The following is a 17,585-nucleotide window of genomic DNA, read 5'->3' as shown; positions in this document are numbered from 1 at the left end:
AAGCACACGCCCTTTGGCTCAGCAACTGCATTTCTAGGAATGGATCTTACAGATAGACCAGGGTTTCTCAACCTCAGCTGTCAGGATCTTGCTTTGTCACTCAGGCCTATGGAGTATGGCGGCATGATCATAGCTCACTGTAGCCTTGAACTTCTGGGCTCAAGTGATCCCTCGGCCTCAGCCTCCCAAGTAGCTGGGACTACAGGTGCCTGCAACCATGCCCGGCTAATTTAATGTCAGCACTTATTAGCATTTTGGGCTGGATCATTCTTTGTTGTGGGGGGCTGTCCTGTGCACTGTAGGATGTTTAGTAGCATCCTTGGCTTGGCATGGTGGCTCACACCTGTAACCCTAGCACTTTGGGAGGAGGAGGAGGCAGAAGGATCACTTGAGGCCAGGAGTTTGAGACCAGCCTGGGCAACACATCAAGACCCCATCTATTAAAAAAAAAAAAAAAAGAACAGATGCCACATGGACAATCTAGCATAAGCATCATTGTCAAAATTAAGTTTCTGATAAGGTTGGACAGCAGAATCAGTGCAGTGCTTCTAGCATGAGCCTGGCTGCGTCACTGATGAACAAATTCCATTCATTCATTTATTCACCATTTGGCAAACACTTACTGAGCACCTGCTAAGTGCCAAGCAGATCTGCCCCCTGTGTGGGCAGAGGGGGCATTATGCCCAAGTGGATGGCCACTCTAAAGAGGGTCTTGGGACAGAACCAGAGTCTTCCGAGAAAGGGTTCAGATGTCTACTCCAAGGCAGAGCTCTGATTACCTTCCCAGTGTTGAAGCCAGCCTCTTGGGGCGTGGTCAGGGCACAGGCCCAGGAGGGGGCCTGCCTGAGTTGGTCTCAGCTCCTCCTCTTTCCTAGTTGTGTGGCCTTGGGCAAGGCTTTGCACCTCTGAGCTTCCCTCATTCATGTAGATTCTGGGTCATAATGATATCTACTGGAGAAAGTCATCAAGATTAAAGTAGCATAGTAAAAACACAGTCCTGTGTACTCAGGAAGTACTTAAAAAACATTAGCTTTTATTATTAGCTCATGGAAGCCTTAGGAAAAGTGTACTAAGACACTCTTTACTAACCACTTTTTTGGGGCATTGTAGCTCTGTGATGATGCTTGTAGATCATTTAGTCGAATTAGCTGAAGTATTTGACTCGAATTGAATTGTTGGCTCTCAGTCATTTAGATGTTGGGAAATTGCTACTGACACCAGATCCCAGCAGCACACCCACAACTAGAGATCGTTCACTCCAAGACTGCAGCTTTCTTGACCAGCAGCCCCCACATTGTAAGGAGAAACTGAGGCACCCAGGGTCCTTCCTATCTTCGGTTCCCACCACAAGGCTGTAGGGTCCTGGGGCAGTCCCTACATCTAGCATCTGCCTTTAGAAATGCCTCCCACCCGGGGAGGAGCAGTCTCCAGAAATCAGCAGTGGGCAGCCAGTATCTCGTCCAACCTGCCTGGTGTGCTCACAATAAAAACTGTATATTGGTTGCTGGAAAAAAAATGAAACATGAGAAAGAATGAACAGTAGGAGTGGAAGTACAGAAAGGAGCAGAAACCAGAGAAACATGTCCGTGGCAGGAGACTGGTTTGTCCCCAGCCAGCCAGGGTGGTGGTGGTGGGTGGGGAGGAGGTGTTAGGCATTAGATCTCTGGATGGCCAGAGCTAAAGGACCCAAGAGTCCCCTGGTCATTATGTCAATGATCATGTTATGGGTACTCTCAACCACTTTCCCCAGGCTCCACAATGACACCTAGTTCACCTCCTGTTCATGGAGCCTGCTTGTCACAAAGTGAAGCCTACTACGTAGTTGTTGACTAAATTAACAAATGAAAGAAATAAGCAATTGATAACCAAAACAGCCCAAGCAAATAACTTTTGGTTCTCCTTTTCCTAGAGTCTAAAAATTAAGGGATTGGACTAAGACAGTGGCCTGGGAACCAACACCACCCCCAACTCTGCTGCTTACTAGCTGCGCGTGTTCTTGGGGTGTGTCCTAGTTTCCTCGTCTATGAAATAGGGATAACTGTACCTATCAGTTAGGTACAGATAGGTAACCTACCGTATCAGTTAGGATTGTTTCAAAGATGAACCAAGTTAATAATTGCAAAGCGCCTAAAACGGTGCCTAGCAGAAAGTACTATGTACGTAAACAAATAAATTTCTAGGGTCCTCTCCACCGTGGACTTTTTCAGGCCAGGGAAGAACAGATGTGGAAAGGAGTCGGGCAGAGCGGCCCAGAGATTGCAGAGCCTCCTAGCTCTGGCGCGCATGCTCACTGAAGGTGCGGGACTATGTTACCCACAATGCATCCCTTCCAGGGCTACGTTACTTACCCACAGTGCCTACCGAGGGCCCGCCCACACGGCCTTGTTCGCACGCCCGGACAGCCAGCTCAGCCAATGGCGCGAGGACTGCGTTACCCACGATGCCTCGCGCGGCCCCGCCTTCGAACGGCCTCGTTCCCACGCCGGGCTGGGTTCTTCTACCTCCGGATCAGCGTTCCGGGTCGGCCCGCTCGCCGTGCGCCCCGCGCCCACAGCCCAGCTCGGGTCCTGGCCCGCTGCTCCCGTCGTGCCCCGAGCCCCGCACGGCCCGCAGCGCTGCCGGTGAGTGCGGGCGCGGGGGCGCGGGTCCCGGCTTAAGCTCCCATTCGGCCGCCCGTGCCAGCGCGGGAGTTTTCTCTGCGGCTTCCCGCACCGCTCCCGCTCCACCTGAGGGGAGGAGACGCCAGAGCAGCCCGGCCGGGAGTCCCAACCCTCCCAGGCCCCCACAGGGCCGCGGAGGAGCTGCAGGGCCTCGCTAAACTCAGACATGGGGTCAAGTTGGGGCAGACCCTGCATCTTCCTGGGCCCCAGTTTTCATCAGATTTCTAAAGGGACCCTCCATGAAGGGCCAACTGTGATAATAGAAAATAACGTTTCTCAAGCTCTGACCACGTCCCAGCACTGCGCTAAACCCTTCCCAAACATCCCTTTTACTCCAAGCAGCAACCTGTGTGTAGACCATGTTAACATCTCTGTTTTTCAAATGAGGAAACAAGCGCAGAGACCTTAAGTAATTTGCCTGAGAATTAGCGGGGGGTTAGTAGCGGAGATGGGTTTGTTCTTCAACCCTTTTCCTTTTGCCAGTGAAGATGATTTGGCCCTGGAACCAGGGCAGGGGCTTGCAGGTGCAGATGGCTTATCCGGCCCCAGTGCTGCACTCCAAATGATTTCATCGTCTCTCCACAGAGCCCTGGAAAAACATCTTTTCCTGTGTCTGGCCAGAGGTATAGGGAGTGACAAGTTTGACTTCAGGGAGGAGCAAGGCCTGCTGGGAACGATGGCCGCTGCCCCTGGCCTCCAGCCTCCGCCACCCCTGGAGCAGGACCTGGAAGAGCAGGACCTGGAGCAGGATGAGATCCTGATTGTGAAGGTGGAGGAAGACTTATGCTGGGAAGAGGAGCCCTCCCTGGAGGTGGAAGACCCCAGCCCTGAGACTTTTCGCCAGCTTTTCCGGCTCTTCTGCTATCAGGAGGTGGCTGGGCCGCGGGAGGCCCTGAGCCGCCTCTGGGAGCTCTGCTGCCGCTGGCTGCGGCCCGAGCTGCGCACCAAAGAGCAGATCCTGGAACTGCTGGTGCTGGAGCAGTTCCTGATGGTGCTGCCGGGGGAGATCCAGGCCCGGGTGCGTGAGCAGCAGCCGGAGAGCGGTGAGGAGGCCGTGGTCCTGGTGGAAGGGCTGCAGCAGGAGCCCAGGAAACAGAGGCAGCGGGTGAGGTGGGGGGCTTTTTAACTCTGAGGTGAGGAAATGGGGCCCCTGCCGTCCTCAGGGAGGGCTCTGCCACTGAGGTCTCCAACTGGCAGTTCTTTGGGCTTTGGAACCTCAGCCAGCCTTGGCCGTAGGGTGACCGGGGGCTGCCTGGGCGCTGTGAAGTGAAGAAGGCAGGCCGGGCGCGGTGGCTCACGCCTGTAATCCTAGCTCTTAGGAGGCCGAGGCGGGCGGATTGCTCAAGGTCAGGAGTTCAAAACCAGCCTGAGCAAGAGCGAGACCCCGTCTCTACTATAAATAGAAAGAAATTAATTGGCCAACTGATATATATATATATAAAAAAATTAGCCGGGCATGGTGGCGCATGCCTGTAGTCCCAGCTACTCGGGAGGCTGAGGCAGAAGGATCGCTCGAGCCCAGGAGTTTGAGGTTGCTGTGAGCTAGGCTGACGCCACGGCACTCACTCTAGCCTGGACAACAAAGCGAGACTCTGTCTCAAAAAAAAAAAAAAAAAAAAAAGTGAAGAAGGCAACTGTAAAATGTTTCTCAGCCTTGGCCAAGGGTGTCCGCCTCTTAACCACATACAGCCCCACCTGCCCTTTCTGAGCAAGTGTGGGTTTGTTAATGCCATCATGGCACAGACCAACCAAGTTGTGATGGAGGGAGGTCTGGCACCTTCCAAGGCAGGGATTGGGGAGTTGAAGTGACCCCAACAGAGGGAAGAACACCAGGAAGAAAGGCCAGCAGCTGGTTGGGAAGGGGCACCCTGGTTAGACCCCTGAGAGGTTCCCTAGTTTCTCTAGAGACATGCTGCCCAAAATCGTAGCTGCCAGCTACAAGTCGCTCTTTAAATTATAGCTGTGTAAGATTTAAAATGTAAGCTGAGCATGGTAGTTCATGCTTGTCATCCCAGCGCTTTGGGAGGCCGAGGTGGGAGGTCAGGAGTTTGAGACCAGCCTGGGCAACATAGCCAGACCTCATCTCTAAAAAGAAAAAGAAAGATTAGCTGGGCTTGGTGACATGTGCCTGAAGTCGCAGCTACTGGGGAGGCTGAGGCAGGAGGATCACTTGAGTCCAGGAGTTTGAGGCTGCAGTGAGCTATGATGATGCCGCTGCACTATAGCTTGGATGACAGAGCCAGACCCTGTCTCTGAAAAACGTCACACTGGCCTTTCAGGGGCTCGGTTGTCACATGTGGCTAGTGGCAGCACAGGCAGGACACTTCCATCAGTACACTGATGGAAGCACAGGCAGGACACTTCCATCTGTAGACAGCGCCTCTCTAGAGCACACTGCAGCTCCTTCCACTGACATCTGGAGGAGGGTGGGGAGCCTTACACACATTCCTCCAGCTTTAGTTTTAGTCGCTAAACTCCTCGAGATTAAAAATGAAAAGTCCTTTCACTCTAGTCGTGTACCAATTAAAAGAAAAATCCTGCCACCTGTAGTCCCAGTTCATATTTCAGTGCCAGTGCTGACAGGTCCCCTTCCTTTCTGTGGCAGCCCCTGGGCCGCATGCTGTGGTTCTTTTGCAGCCAGCAGGACAGATACACTTGAGCACACCATCAGCCGTCTGTGGTAGCAAATCCTGCCATCGTGGTGGCCCAGGACGCAGGATCCCTTCCCAGCAACCTCTTTCCTTGTGCCTCCAGCTTTGGGGTTTGGGGTCCCTCCCATGGCTTCCTCTGTCACTGTGTGCAGCACCATCTCTGCACAGGTACTGCGTGGCTATTGCTGAGCAGAGGAGGGCAGGCCCCACTCTCTGAGGGGACTGTCCCCTCTTAGAGGTATACAATGCTGGGCGAGAGGGAGCCTGAGGCAGGGGTCCCCAAGGCTGGTTTCGCAGTTCCCTGGGATGTCTCTTGTCCTAAGTACTGTTACAGAGCTCTGTCCTGAGGCCCAGTTTCATCCAAGTCACCTGTTCTGTAATTAGGAAATAGATCATGTCAGTACCTGTAGATGATTTCAGAAAATCTAGCAAATGCAGTAATGTGAAATGAGGGTGGGACTGATTCGGGGCCCTTTGGGCCCAGGGTCTGTTGGGAGCACCAAGGAGCAGAGGGTATGAATGTGACAGTGACAGCAACATGATGTGACAGGGAGAGGCTGTGGAGTTGAGCAGGCTGCCCTTTGCCCAGGCTGGGCACTGGCTAGAGGAAGGACTGCATGAGAGAGCTGGGCACAGGGAACGAGTCTGGAGGCAGCCCCAGGGACGGGGCACTGTCTGGGGTGCCTGAGATAAGGGTTAGGGACCCTGTTGGGGTTTTCCTTCTGCCTTTCTGGGAGCCAGTGAGCAGATCTCTGTCTGCGTGCAGGGCTCAGAGGTGCTTTCTGACGACATGGTGCCCCTCGAGACAGGGGGACAGTCCTCCAAACGCCAGACAGAAGCTGAGACAGAGGAGCTGTCCCTGCAGGAAGAGGCTCAGTGCTCCAGGCAGCAGAACCCAGCCCTGCTGAGCTGTGGGCCGAAGAGGGGTGAGTAGCCGCCCTTGGGTAGGACAAGCGGTACAGGGGAGGGGCCTGCCTGGGTGTGGTGCGCGGGCTCTCCAGCCAGGGCAGGGGGCTGTCTGGGCCTCTGGGGCATGTGCAGGGCTGAGTGGGCGTGCTGTGGGGCTCCGCCCATGACTCTCAGCTCCTCCCCAGGTCCACGAGCCTCCAGGGACCAGGAGATGGGGACGTCGGCCTTGTCCTTCCTTTCGGCCTGGTCAGAGGTGAGCAGCGCAGTCCTGGTCTGCAGCATCCTGGTGTCCGGCCTGACCTCCTGTGTGTCACACCCCCTGGTTAGGAGACACTTCTCTCCCTGTGGCGGGGCTTTGTCAGAGGAGCTCCCCCTGCAGTTTCCCCTGTTCTGCCCCAGTCCTGACCTCCTGGGAGTTCTTGCCTTCTCTCCAGATGCCATCTGAGTATCAGACAGTGCCCTGGAAGGTTCTGGGGTCCAGCAGTGAGGTGGGGCAGTGACCTCCAACCACGCTGGTCCTCTCTTGGGACCCTGGGTAGGATACACTCCACACCTTGGTCTGGAGTGGGAATCTCCTTTGCTTGCTTGATTTTTAAACACCGACTTTATTGGGCTACAATTCACATATACAAGTCACCCATTTAAAGTCTTCAGTTTACTTACAGAGTTCTGCAGCCATCACCACAATTTTAGAATGTTTTCATAACCCCTGAATCGTCCTGGGCCCATTCGCAGTCACTCTCCATTTCTCCCCAACCGCCCCCCCCCAACTAGGTGACCACTAATCTGCTTCCTGGATTCAGGCTTCCTAAAGTCTCCACTTTGCCCTGTTTGGGTGCCAGGGCTGGCTGGAGCCGAGGCAGGGGACGCTAGGTCTTCTCCCCATGGAGTGTGGGCCCCAGTGGCCGAGCACACAGTGGGTCAGCTGCTCTGTGTGGCAAACCTGTCCCTTCCATGGTGGCCTCCCAGCCCTGCAGCCATGATCTGGGCTCAGGGAGGGGAGGCAGATAGCAGTATTTGGAGTGCAAAGTATGGGGCTGGGGGGAGGGGCTGGAAGGTGGCAGGAAGAGTGGAAAGGACGGGTGCCCCGCCAGGCCTGGCCCCAGCCTGGAGGGACAGTGAGGGCTGCAGCACCCCAGGCCACTGACTCAGGGCTGGGACTGATGGGAGTACATCCCAGCAGGCACCGGGGACCTTGGAGGACGTGGCTGTGTACCTGTCCAGAGAGGAGCAGGGATGCCTGGACCCAGCTCAGCAGCACCACAGCTGGGACGTGCTGCCGGAGAATGAGGGTATGCGCAGGGAGACCATGTTTGCTGGGGGTGTGTGGAAGCCCAGCCTGCAGAACCGGGGCTGCCAGCGGCCAGAGTTCCAGCTGCAGGGGCAGTGTGGCCACACACACCCACAATCCAGGCAGTTGCCCAGAGTTGCTTTGGGGTCCTGTTCTTCCACGCCCACTACCTGCGCACTGGTCCTGCTTCTGTCTGCCCTCGTCCCCTGCAGAGCTGCTCTGGCGAGGCCTGCCTGTGTGGCCTGTGCCAGGCGCCGCCCAGCTCTGTCCCTGTACCGGCTATCCTGCTCTTTGTCTGCCCGTTTGTTTCTTCTGCCACTCCCGATGCTGCTGAAACCTTTGCTAAAGGCATCGAGATGCTGCTTTTTATCAGCGACGGCTCTGCGGAGAAGCAGAGCTGGTAGGAGATGTGCGCGCACACACATGCACACACACAGCTTTATTTTGAGGGATTGGCCTTTTCAGTTGCAGAAGCTGATGAGTCTGGAATTTGCAGGGCGGGCCGGCAGGCCGGGTCCGAAGTCAAGGTTTCTGTTAGTCTCAGGGCAGAATTTCTCCTCCTCGAAACGTCTGTTGTCCTCCTAAGGCCTTTGACTTGTGGGATGAGGCCTCCTCACGGTGGTGGGTGACATGCTTGCCTCGGTCAGCTGGGTGTAGGTGTCGGACGCATCCAGAAGACACCGTCATAGCGGCATCTACTCTAGCGTTTGACCAAACAGCTGGCACTATGGCCTGGCCAAGTTGACTCATAAAATTAACCACCAAACACATCCCTTTACACCCCCGTATTTTTCTTGTTTTTTTCACCGTTCTATCGAATGGATGCCAGTGAACGCGTTTCTGCCACCATGTGAAGGCAATGCCAGTTTGCTGTGTTTGCGCTTGCTGGACCTCGGTCTGTGCCGTTGCTCCATATCTGTCGCCCAGAGTGTGGTGACTTGGCCGCTTCATCTCTGTTGTGATGGGGAAACTCCAGGCCCCCTCAGGACCCCCCTGCCAGGGACAGTGGGAGCCCAGGGCCATGTTTCCTTACTTTCTCTCGCTCAGAGGAAACCGGGTCTGCACAAGGCACCTCCCACTTCTCTCTCTCCAAGCAGCCCCTCTTCCTTAGTGTCTCTGGCCTGCTTTGCACTGATGCAGAAAGGCACGCTGAGACCCACGAGTTCTGACCCACCCATGCCTGCGTCCTCTTCTCTTGCCCCATGAGCAAGACTCCTCATGCCCAGACCCCGTGTAGTGGCCCAGCGGGTGAGGGCAAGGCTTGCGGGGCTCGTGCTGCCTCCAGGCCCAGAGAGGTCCTGGCAGGGCTGGCGCTGTGAGCAGGTCAGCAGGAAGGAAGCACAAGCCCCAGATTGGGTTCTCCTATCTCCAGGGAGTTTAGACCTTGGTGGTTGTGTTTGTGAAGTTCAAGTTCAAGGGCTTAGAGCAAGGATTGGCAGACATTTTCTGTAAAAGACCAGATAGTAAATATTTCAAGTTTAACGTGCCATGTGGTCTGTATTCCAATGACTTAGCCCTGCTGTTGTAGAGCAGAAGTAACCGTGGACTGTAGGAACATGGATGGGCACAGCTATGTTCCATTAAAACTCATTCCCAGAAAACAGGCATCAGCCAGCAGGCTGTAGTGTGCTGAGCCCTGGCCTAGAGGAGAGACAGGAGGAGCTAGAAGATCCTAAGAAAGGTTTGAGCCTCCAAAAGAAATGTGTTGACAGAGAAGGAGGGGTGTCGTATGAAATCCAGCTGAAGCTGAGTGTGGTGGCGCACGCCTGTGTCTCAGCTACTCAGGAGGCTGAGGTAGGAAGATCTCTTGAGCCCAGGAGTTCAGGGGCAGCCTGGGCAACACAGTGAGTCCCATCTCTTAAAAAATAATAATAGGCGGGCGCAGTGGCTCACGCCTGTAATCCTAGCTCCCTAGGAGGCTGAGGCGGGCGGATCGTTTTGAGTTCAGGAGTTCGAAACCTTCCAAGTCAATGTCCAAGTTAGAAAAAAAAAAAAAAAAAAAGGAGTTCGAAACCAACCTGAGCAAGAGCGAGACCCCATCTCTACTATAAATAGAAAGAAATTAATTGGCCAACTAAAAATATATAGAAAAAATTAGCCGGGCATGGTGGCGCATGCCTGTAGTCCCGGCTACTCGGGAGGCTGAGGCAGGAGGATTGCTTGAGCCCAGGAGTTGGAGGTTGCTGTGAGCTAGGCTGATGCCACGACACTCATTCTAGCCTGGGCAACAAAGTGAGACTGTCTCAAGAAAAAAATAATAATGATAATAATAATCCAGGTGGGAGAAATGAAGCTGGAAGGAGAAGGGAGGCAGGGAACCTGGGCTGAGCAGAGAACTGTGGAAGCTTGTCCAGGGCCGGAGGAAGGAGTCAAAACACCATATGCAAAATCGCTTCACACCAGCAAAGCAGGGCAGACTGCCTGACGCTCTGCCCCGCCCAGCAAGATCTCATTACCCACACACCTGCCCCGGCGCACCACGGGATGGAGGGAATGTCAGGTCCAATTTGGTGAGAAAGCTAGTTTTGGTTTGTATTAAGTCTTTTTAAAATTGTTAAATTTTTTTTTTTTTAGTTGTCTGTTTTTTTATTTTATAAGTGAGATATAAACTTTTACAGTAACATCTCTATTCTTTCTTTGGGCTCTAATGTCTTATGTTGGGGAGACACTGAAGTTCAAGGATGATGATCACATTTCTTACCTGGTAATGAGAAAAACAACCATTTTCCCAGTCAGGTCAAATATCCTATTTCTTGCCTTTCTGCCCATTCCTAAACATTCACAGCTGTTTGAAAAGACTTTTAAAAAAAAAATGTTAAATTTTTTTATTGTGATAAGATACACAGGAAATTTACCATTTTAACTGTTTGTAAGTATACAATTTAATCTCATAAAGTACATTCACATTGTTGTATAACCACCACCTCCATCTTTTTCCAGAATTTTTCCATCTTCCCAAACTGAAACTTTGTACCCACTAAACACTAACTCCCCATTTCTCCTGCCCCAGCCTCTGGAACCCCCTATTCTTTTTGGCTCTGTGGATGTGGTGGCTCTAGGTACCTCATAGTGGTGGAATCATTCAGTGTTTGCCTTTTGTAGCTGGGTTATTTCACTTAGCGTGTGTCTTCCACCTTCATCCATGCTGTGGATGTGTCAGAATTTCCGTTCCCTTTTTTTCCTAGAAGCAGAGTCTCATTCTTGTCACCTAGACTAGGGTACAGTGATACAATCATAGCTCACTGCAGCCTGGAATTCCTGGGCTGCGATCCTCCTACCTCAGCCTCCCAGGTGCATGGGAATACAGGTGCACATCAAGACGCCTGTAGTCTTTTTTAGAGTAGAGAAGAGGTCTCACCCCTGCTCAGGCTGGTCTTGAACTCCTGGAATCCTCCTGCTTCGGCCTCCCAGAGCCCTAAGATTACAGGTGCGAGCCATGGTGCCCGGCCCCCGTTTTTGAGTTGGATTGTTTTGTTGTCATTGAGTTCTAGGAGTTGTTTATGTAGTCTAGATATTAACTCTTTTTTTTTTTTGAGACAGAGTCTCTCTTTGTGGCTTAGGCTAGAACGAGTGCCATGGCGTCAGCCTAGCTCAAACTCCTGGGCTCAAGCAATCCTGCTGCCACAGCCTCCCGAGTAGCTGGGACTACAGGCATGCGCCACCATTCCCAGCTAATTTTTTCTATAGATTTTTAGTTGGCCAATTAATTTATTTCTATTTACAGTAGAGACGGGGTCTCGCTCTTGCTCAGGCTGGTTTTGAACTCCTGACCTTGAGCAATCCACCTGCCTTGGCCTCCCAGAGTGCTAGGATTATAGGCGTGAGCCACCATGCTGGCCGTAGATATTAACTCTTTAAGACAAGATTTGCAAATATTTTCTTCCATTGTGTTGGTTGCCTTTTCACTCTTTATAGTGTCCTTTGATGCACAAAAGCCTTAATTCTGATGTAGGCTAGTTTATCTGTGTATTTCTTTTGTTGCCTGTGAAAAGGTAGTTTCAGGTGAGGTTGTGTGAAGTTTGGGTTGGTCACTGGCGATGTGCAGCCAGACGAGCAGGTCTCCGCAGGTGCAGGCTTGCCCCAGAGGACATTGGTCTGTGAGTGGAGATGGTTTTGGTTGTCAGGACAGTTGTTACTGACATCCAGGTGTGGCGCACGAGGCAGCCAAACATCCTACGTGCACAGCCCCCACCACAGAGACCCAGCGCGGGCTAGGCCCTGTCATTTGTACCAGGGGAAACCTGGTCTGGAGGTTTCTGAGGAAGGTGCTGTGTGTGGGCTGACTCATTCCTGGAGCAAAAGGGTCTGCAGGAGGCAGAAAGGGAAGAGGCAGAAAATTCGCAGCCTCGTGTATCCACACGGCTCCTCGGGAGGACGGAGGAAAGGACGTGGCTCTGCCCAGCGCTGCCGCCGGCCCCGGAGCCCAGACCTGACTGCCCTCCCGGGCACAGTCGAGTAGTTGGGCTTTCCTCACCATGTGCCACACGACGTGGTTTATGTTCAGTCCTTTTTGGGGGGCTGGGTGGAGGGGTGCCAACAAAAGTTTGATTTATTTGATCTTATTTTTAAACAAACTAGATTGGCACCCCTGGCTGCAGAGTTTTTTAACTTTTAGTTTTTTAATGAAGTGAAATTCACATAACATAAAATTTGCCATTTTTCCATGGACAGTGCAGTGGCGTTTAATACATTGCCATTGTCATACAGTCTTCGTCTCTGTCTAGTTGGAAACATACTTCATTACACCAAAAGGAAGCCCTCTACCTGTTAGCAGTTTCCCCACTTCCCCTTGTCCCAGCCCCAGGCAACCCCAGTCCGCTTCCTGTGCCTGTGGATTTGCCTGTCCTGGACATTTCATATCAGTGGAATCTGCAATATCTGTCCTTTTGTGACTGGCTTCTCTAACTCAGCATGTGTTCATGGTTCACCTGTGCGGTGGCATAAATCAGTGCTTCCTCCCTTTTTATGCCCAGATAGTGTCCCATCCTGTGGACAGACCGTACTTTGTTTATCCATTCTGTTGGTGGACATGGGGTCGTTTCTACTTTTTGGCTATTGTGAATAGTGCTGCTGTGAGCATTCTTTTTTTTTTTTAAAGAGAAGACAAAATTTTATTATTTGCAGATGATGTGATTTTATATCTAGGCTGCTAAGAGAGAATCAAGTGAAATAAACCCCCAACTATTGGATTTTTTTCCTTTTTTAAAAAAATTATTATTTTTTAAAATTTATTTTTATTTTAGCATATTATGGGGGTACAAGTGTTAAGGTTACTTTGCTGTGAGCATTCATGTGTGAGTTTTTGTCTGAGGACATGTTTTCAGTTCTCTTGGGTACGTACATAGGAGTGGAAGTGCTGGGTCACATGATGACTCTGTGTCTAACTTTTTGAGGAACTGCCAGACTCAGTTCTTTTCATAAAGTTCTTACAACACGCCAGTGAGGTGGTTCCATTCCCCATCTCAATTTTATAGAAGTGGCCGGGCACGGTGGCTCATGCCTGTAATCTTAGCACTCTGGCCGAGGCGGGAGGATCGCCTGAGCCCAGGAGTTTGAGGTTGCTGTGAGCTATGATGATGCCACTGCACTCCAGCCACAGAGTGAGACACTGTCTCAAATTGAGGCTTAGTCAGCGCCAGGCCCACACTTGGCTTTCTGGAAGTCTGGGTGGGTAAGAAGGGCCTGCCCGGGAGGTCTGGGCTGGCCCGTGCCTAAAGTGGACTTTCCAAGGGTGACAGAAGCTTCTGCCTCTCCGCTGCTGTGGGCACAGAGCTCCTCTCAGGACTGCTTGGAGGACGTCCCCGGCCCTGGGCACCCCAGTGTGCTTTGTGCCAGGAGGGCCCAGGTAGGATTAGCCTCATGCTGCGGATGAGAGGCAAGGAAGTCGTGTCGTTGCCCCCAGTCACACAGCCTGGAAAGGGCCCGTTGGACCAGTCCAGCATCCTGTCTCTGTGCTCCTGTCACAACTGTGGATCCTGAACCTGGATCTGCACAGGGGTCTCCGACTGAGTTTACAGCAAGCGAGGCTGGGGAGCTGGGACCTTGTGGTCCTGCTGCAGCCAGGGCAGCCTGGAGCAGGGCTGTGCGTCTGAGCGCTGCGGGCATCTGCGCACTGTGGGATGTTCTCAGCGTCCCCAGGCTCCTTCCACTAGAGGCTGGGTACAGCCCCTCTCTAGTCATGACAAAAGTGTTGCTAGACATTGCCCCCCCCCCAGGACCCCACGCTTAGAGGTTACAGCCCAGACTCTAACTTACCAGCCCAGTGACTCTGGGTAAGTTCCTTAATCTCCTGTGCCTCAGTTCCCTCACCTGGAGATGGGGACAGTAACAGCACTGACCCATTGCGAAGATGGTATGAATCCCCGTAAGGTTAGAACAGCGTGTGGCCATGGTTTTAGTATCTTGTGTCAGGGCTCTGTCTAACACTTCCCTGCTAAATGTTTTGAAGGGGAATTTGAAGAGCTCTGCCTGGCCTTTATCCTCCTTTTTAAAAAAAAAAATTTTTAAAGACAAGATCTTGCTCTGTCACCCAGGCTGGAGTGCGTAGGTGCAATTACAGCTCACTGCAGCCTTGAACTCCAGGTTTAAAAGATCCTTCTGCCTCAGCCTCCCACGGAGCTGGGACTACAGGTGTACACTGCCATGCCCAGCTAGTTTTTCTATTTTTTGTAGAGACGAGGTGTTCCTATGTTTCCCAGGCTGGCCTCCAACTCCTGGGCTCAAGCAATCCTCCCGCCTTGGCCTCCCAGGGTGCTGGAATTACAGCTGTGAGCCCCCATGGCCAGGCTCACCTACTTTTTATTAGAAGCGTCTCCCTTTCCTTAGGGACTGTGCCTTCTCTGTCTCAGGACTTGAGATCCAGTCGGAGGATGGTGACACCACCAGGGAGGACATGCCTGTGAGAATGGAATGGTACCGAGTGCTGTCGACACGGTGCCAGGGCCCTGGCCTCGCGCTCCCGGGGCAGGGGCCTGCCGCAGTCAAGGGCGTGGCCAGGCCAGCACAGCCGCCAGGCTGCCCCCCACCAGGGAAAGGGGGGCCACGTGGGCCTGACAAGCCATACACGTGCCCTGAATGCGGCAAAGGCTTCAGCAAAACGTCCCACCTGACCAAGCACCAGCGCACGCACACCGGGGAGCGGCCCTACAAGTGTGCGGTCTGCGGGAAGGGCTTCAGCGACCGCTCCAACTTCAGCACGCACCAGAGGGTCCACACAGGCGAGAAGCCCTACCCGTGCCCCGAGTGCGGGAAGCGCTTCAGCCAGAGCTCCAGCCTGGTCATCCACCGCAGGACGCACACGGGCGAGCGGCCCTACGCGTGCGCGCAGTGCGGGAAGCGCTTCAACAACAGCTCCCACTTCAGCGCGCACCGCAGGACGCACACGGGCGAGAAGCCCTACATGTGCCCGGCCTGCGGCAGGGGCTTCCGCCGGGGCACCGACCTCCACAAGCACCAGCGGACCCACGCGGGGGAGTGTGTCCCCCCTCAGCCCCAGGAGGCCCCAGGGCCAGAGCCTGGCCACCACGCACACAGCTCTGCTCCCAGGACCCTTGTCAGAAGTTCCCACTCACAGAATTCCTGAGGCTGCCAGAGTCGCTTCTGTCCCGGAGCCAGCAGCCCTGATCTGAAGGCATCTGGCGTGGTCTGGGCCAGTGTGGGTGGGGCCGCAGGACGTGTTGGATGCCCAGGCTGAGGGAGGAAGTGGGGCGCAGAGCAGGGGCACGGGCGGGGGTGTACGTCTGTCCTGGGGTGGCCAGACATGCAGCACAGTTGGAGGCTCGGTGAAGGGACGCACGCTCATGGCAGGAGGCCACGCTGCAGGTGTCGGTGGGGCTGCTCCTGGGGCCTCCCCAGCTCTGCCGTCTGTTGGGGGAAAGCGGGCCCAGTCTGGAGTCACCTCGGCAGAGTCACAGCTGCTCGGAAGGTGATGCCAGAGTGAATGCCTCCCTAAACCCCATCTTCCTGTCCTCCCGCCTCAGGGAGGAAGCCCAGAGATTCGACTGGGCCTGACAGCTCTCCCCAGGGCGGGGCCCCGGGCTGCACCTGTTCCTGCCCTCCATGGTTATTTTCCACCGTGGCCCTCCTTGGTGGCCCCCTTTGTCTCTCTAAGGTAAGAATTCCCCACCTTCCAGCTCTTGTCTGGCCTGCGAGCCTCTCAGACCTAGATGCCCAGGTCTGAGTGAGTGGCTGTGGGGAGCAATATGATGGAGTCTTTGGTGGGTTTAGTCATCATGAAAGTCATGGCACAGGTGCTGAAACCTCTGGGTTCCAGAATTTTCCAACCAGGCAGTGTCATTGCTGCTTATGGCTGGGTGGCCTGGGCCCTCATCCCAGCCTGTGATGCTCCATCCCATATTGTTGCCCATTTGCTGTACATATTTTCACCTTTCAGCATAACCCAGGTTCAAGGGTATGAGACCTGTTCTTTCTCCGTTCCCTTAATAAATGACATCAGTTCTTCTCCCAGCCCCTGTGTGCTCTGTGTTTCTGCCGAATGGGGCTGCTGGTTTAGGGACGGCTTTTGCCATCTGGGCCAGCTCTGGAAGCCCTCCTGAGCCCCCAGTCGCATTTCTCTCTAGCCAGGCCAGTGCTAGAGGCGGCTGCCCCCTCCCTGGTCAGGGAGTGTTCCCGCCCTCAGCTGTGCCACACCTTGCGGGCTTCTCTGCGGAGCCCTCTACGTGCTTACCCACCTTGCCAGGGCCCCCCCACTGCCTCCCGCTGGCTCAGTGGGCCCTGCCTGCTGCCCCTCAACCTGCCTTGAGGCCACCAGGTCGGTGCGTGTGCTGTGCAGGTGGGGCAGGGAAGTGAGGCACTGTGAGCATTAAAATCCTGTCCTCGGGCAGAGCCAGCTTTGGACCCAAGTCTGAACTCCCACTGCCCTCTCCTACCCCTGACTTGCTTTGACAGAGGCAGTAATTCACAAACAGAATTGAACTTTGTTTTTTGTTGCTGTTTTTTTGAGAAAGGGTCTTTGCCGTCTGGGGTGGAGTGCAGTGGCTCGATCATAGCTCACTGCAGCCTCAGTCTTGGGCTCAAGCGATCCTCCTGCCTCAGGCTCCAGAGTTTCTGGGAATATAGATGCATACCACCATGCCTAATTTTTTTTTATTTTTTGAAGAGACAGGATCTCACTATGTTGACCATAGTGAGAACTTCTGGCCTCCGTTGAGCTACCACATCTGGCTGAATTATATCTAAGGTAAGAAAAACCACCTTTTGACTGTCCTGTGAGACGTAAGAGCCTCTCTGATCTGCTCATCCATAGAGTTTATTTTTTCTCACTGTAAAACTCTAAGTGAACTGACTGGCGTCAAAAAGGGTGGAGATGGGAGAAAATGTGGTTAAAGAAAAAAACCAGCCTTTGCTATCGATAGCTGGACACTGCATTGGAGGCGTCAGACTGCCATGTGTCTCAGCAGGCCGCACTGCCCAGAGTCAGCCCGGGCCCAGGCCTTGCCGGTGAGGCCTCTCCAGACCTCCTGTGGCCTTCGTGGAAGCCTGCCTTGCCTTTGGCTTCTAATGAAAACGCCCCTTATTGTTGGAAATGGGACCTGGTGGGGCGTCTCCAGTGGCCAGATCAGGTGGGGTCTGGAGAGCAGAAGTCTGTGTCCCTGATCTTAGCTGCCTGTGGCTGAGGCCGGGCAGGGCCGATACAAAGAGACCTTTGCCCATGCTCAGCGGCGTGGCAGCTGGCAGTGATCCCTGAGCTGAGCGCTGGAAGTCTTGCCCGAATGCCAAGGACCCAAGCTGAGATGGTTTCTCTGCACATTGCATGGAGCAGGGGGAGGAAGCATCCTCGAGACAGGCTGTGGGAGAACAAAGGTGCCCAGATCAGGGCTGATGTCAGCAGTTACAAAAGGATGCAAAGACGGGGGCTGGGGGGTCATACTTGCAGAGTGACAGGATGGAGCGGAGACCAGGTGCATCCTGTGGGGGCCAGGCCTTGGCAGGGGCCCGGCCAGCCCCCAGCTCCTGCTTGTTACGACAGGTGTGGCCACTGCTCCATTCCACACTGGACAGTTTGCAGGTGTTGGGACATCCAGTATGCGGTCTGGGTTCGTAAAGGTCAACACC

General features: G+C 53.9%; 1 protein-coding gene across 3 annotated transcripts; it reads left to right on the top strand.

Annotated features, from left to right (window-relative positions):
• Positions 1–2,485: 2,485 nt before the first annotated feature.
• On the top strand, positions 2,486–15,973 carry ZNF500 (zinc finger protein 500). 3 transcript variants are annotated; one of them, XM_012743663.3, is made up of 6 exons: positions 2,486–2,621; positions 3,246–3,765; positions 6,078–6,237; positions 6,406–6,473; positions 7,401–7,512; positions 14,360–15,973. In XM_012743663.3, the coding sequence occupies exons 2-6, from the start codon at positions 3,337–3,339 to the stop codon at positions 15,091–15,093; spliced, it is 1,503 nt and encodes a 500-aa protein (XP_012599117.2). In that variant the 5' UTR covers positions 2,486–2,621; positions 3,246–3,336; the 3' UTR covers positions 15,094–15,973. The 3 variants fall into 3 exon arrangements, with proteins under 3 accessions (XP_012599117.2, XP_075851166.1, XP_075851165.1); XM_075995051.1 differs by having other exon boundaries at positions 2,486–3,765; positions 7,404–7,512; XM_075995050.1 differs by having other exon boundaries at positions 2,486–3,765.
• Positions 15,974–17,585: the final 1,612 nt, after the last annotated feature.

This window comes from Microcebus murinus, chromosome 19 (assembly GCF_040939455.1).
Source record: "Microcebus murinus isolate Inina chromosome 19, M.murinus_Inina_mat1.0, whole genome shotgun sequence".
NCBI lineage: Eukaryota > Metazoa > Chordata > Mammalia > Primates > Cheirogaleidae > Microcebus > Microcebus murinus.
The sequence above is the reverse complement of the archived record's forward strand: the minus strand, read 5'-3'. Positions and strand labels throughout refer to the sequence as shown.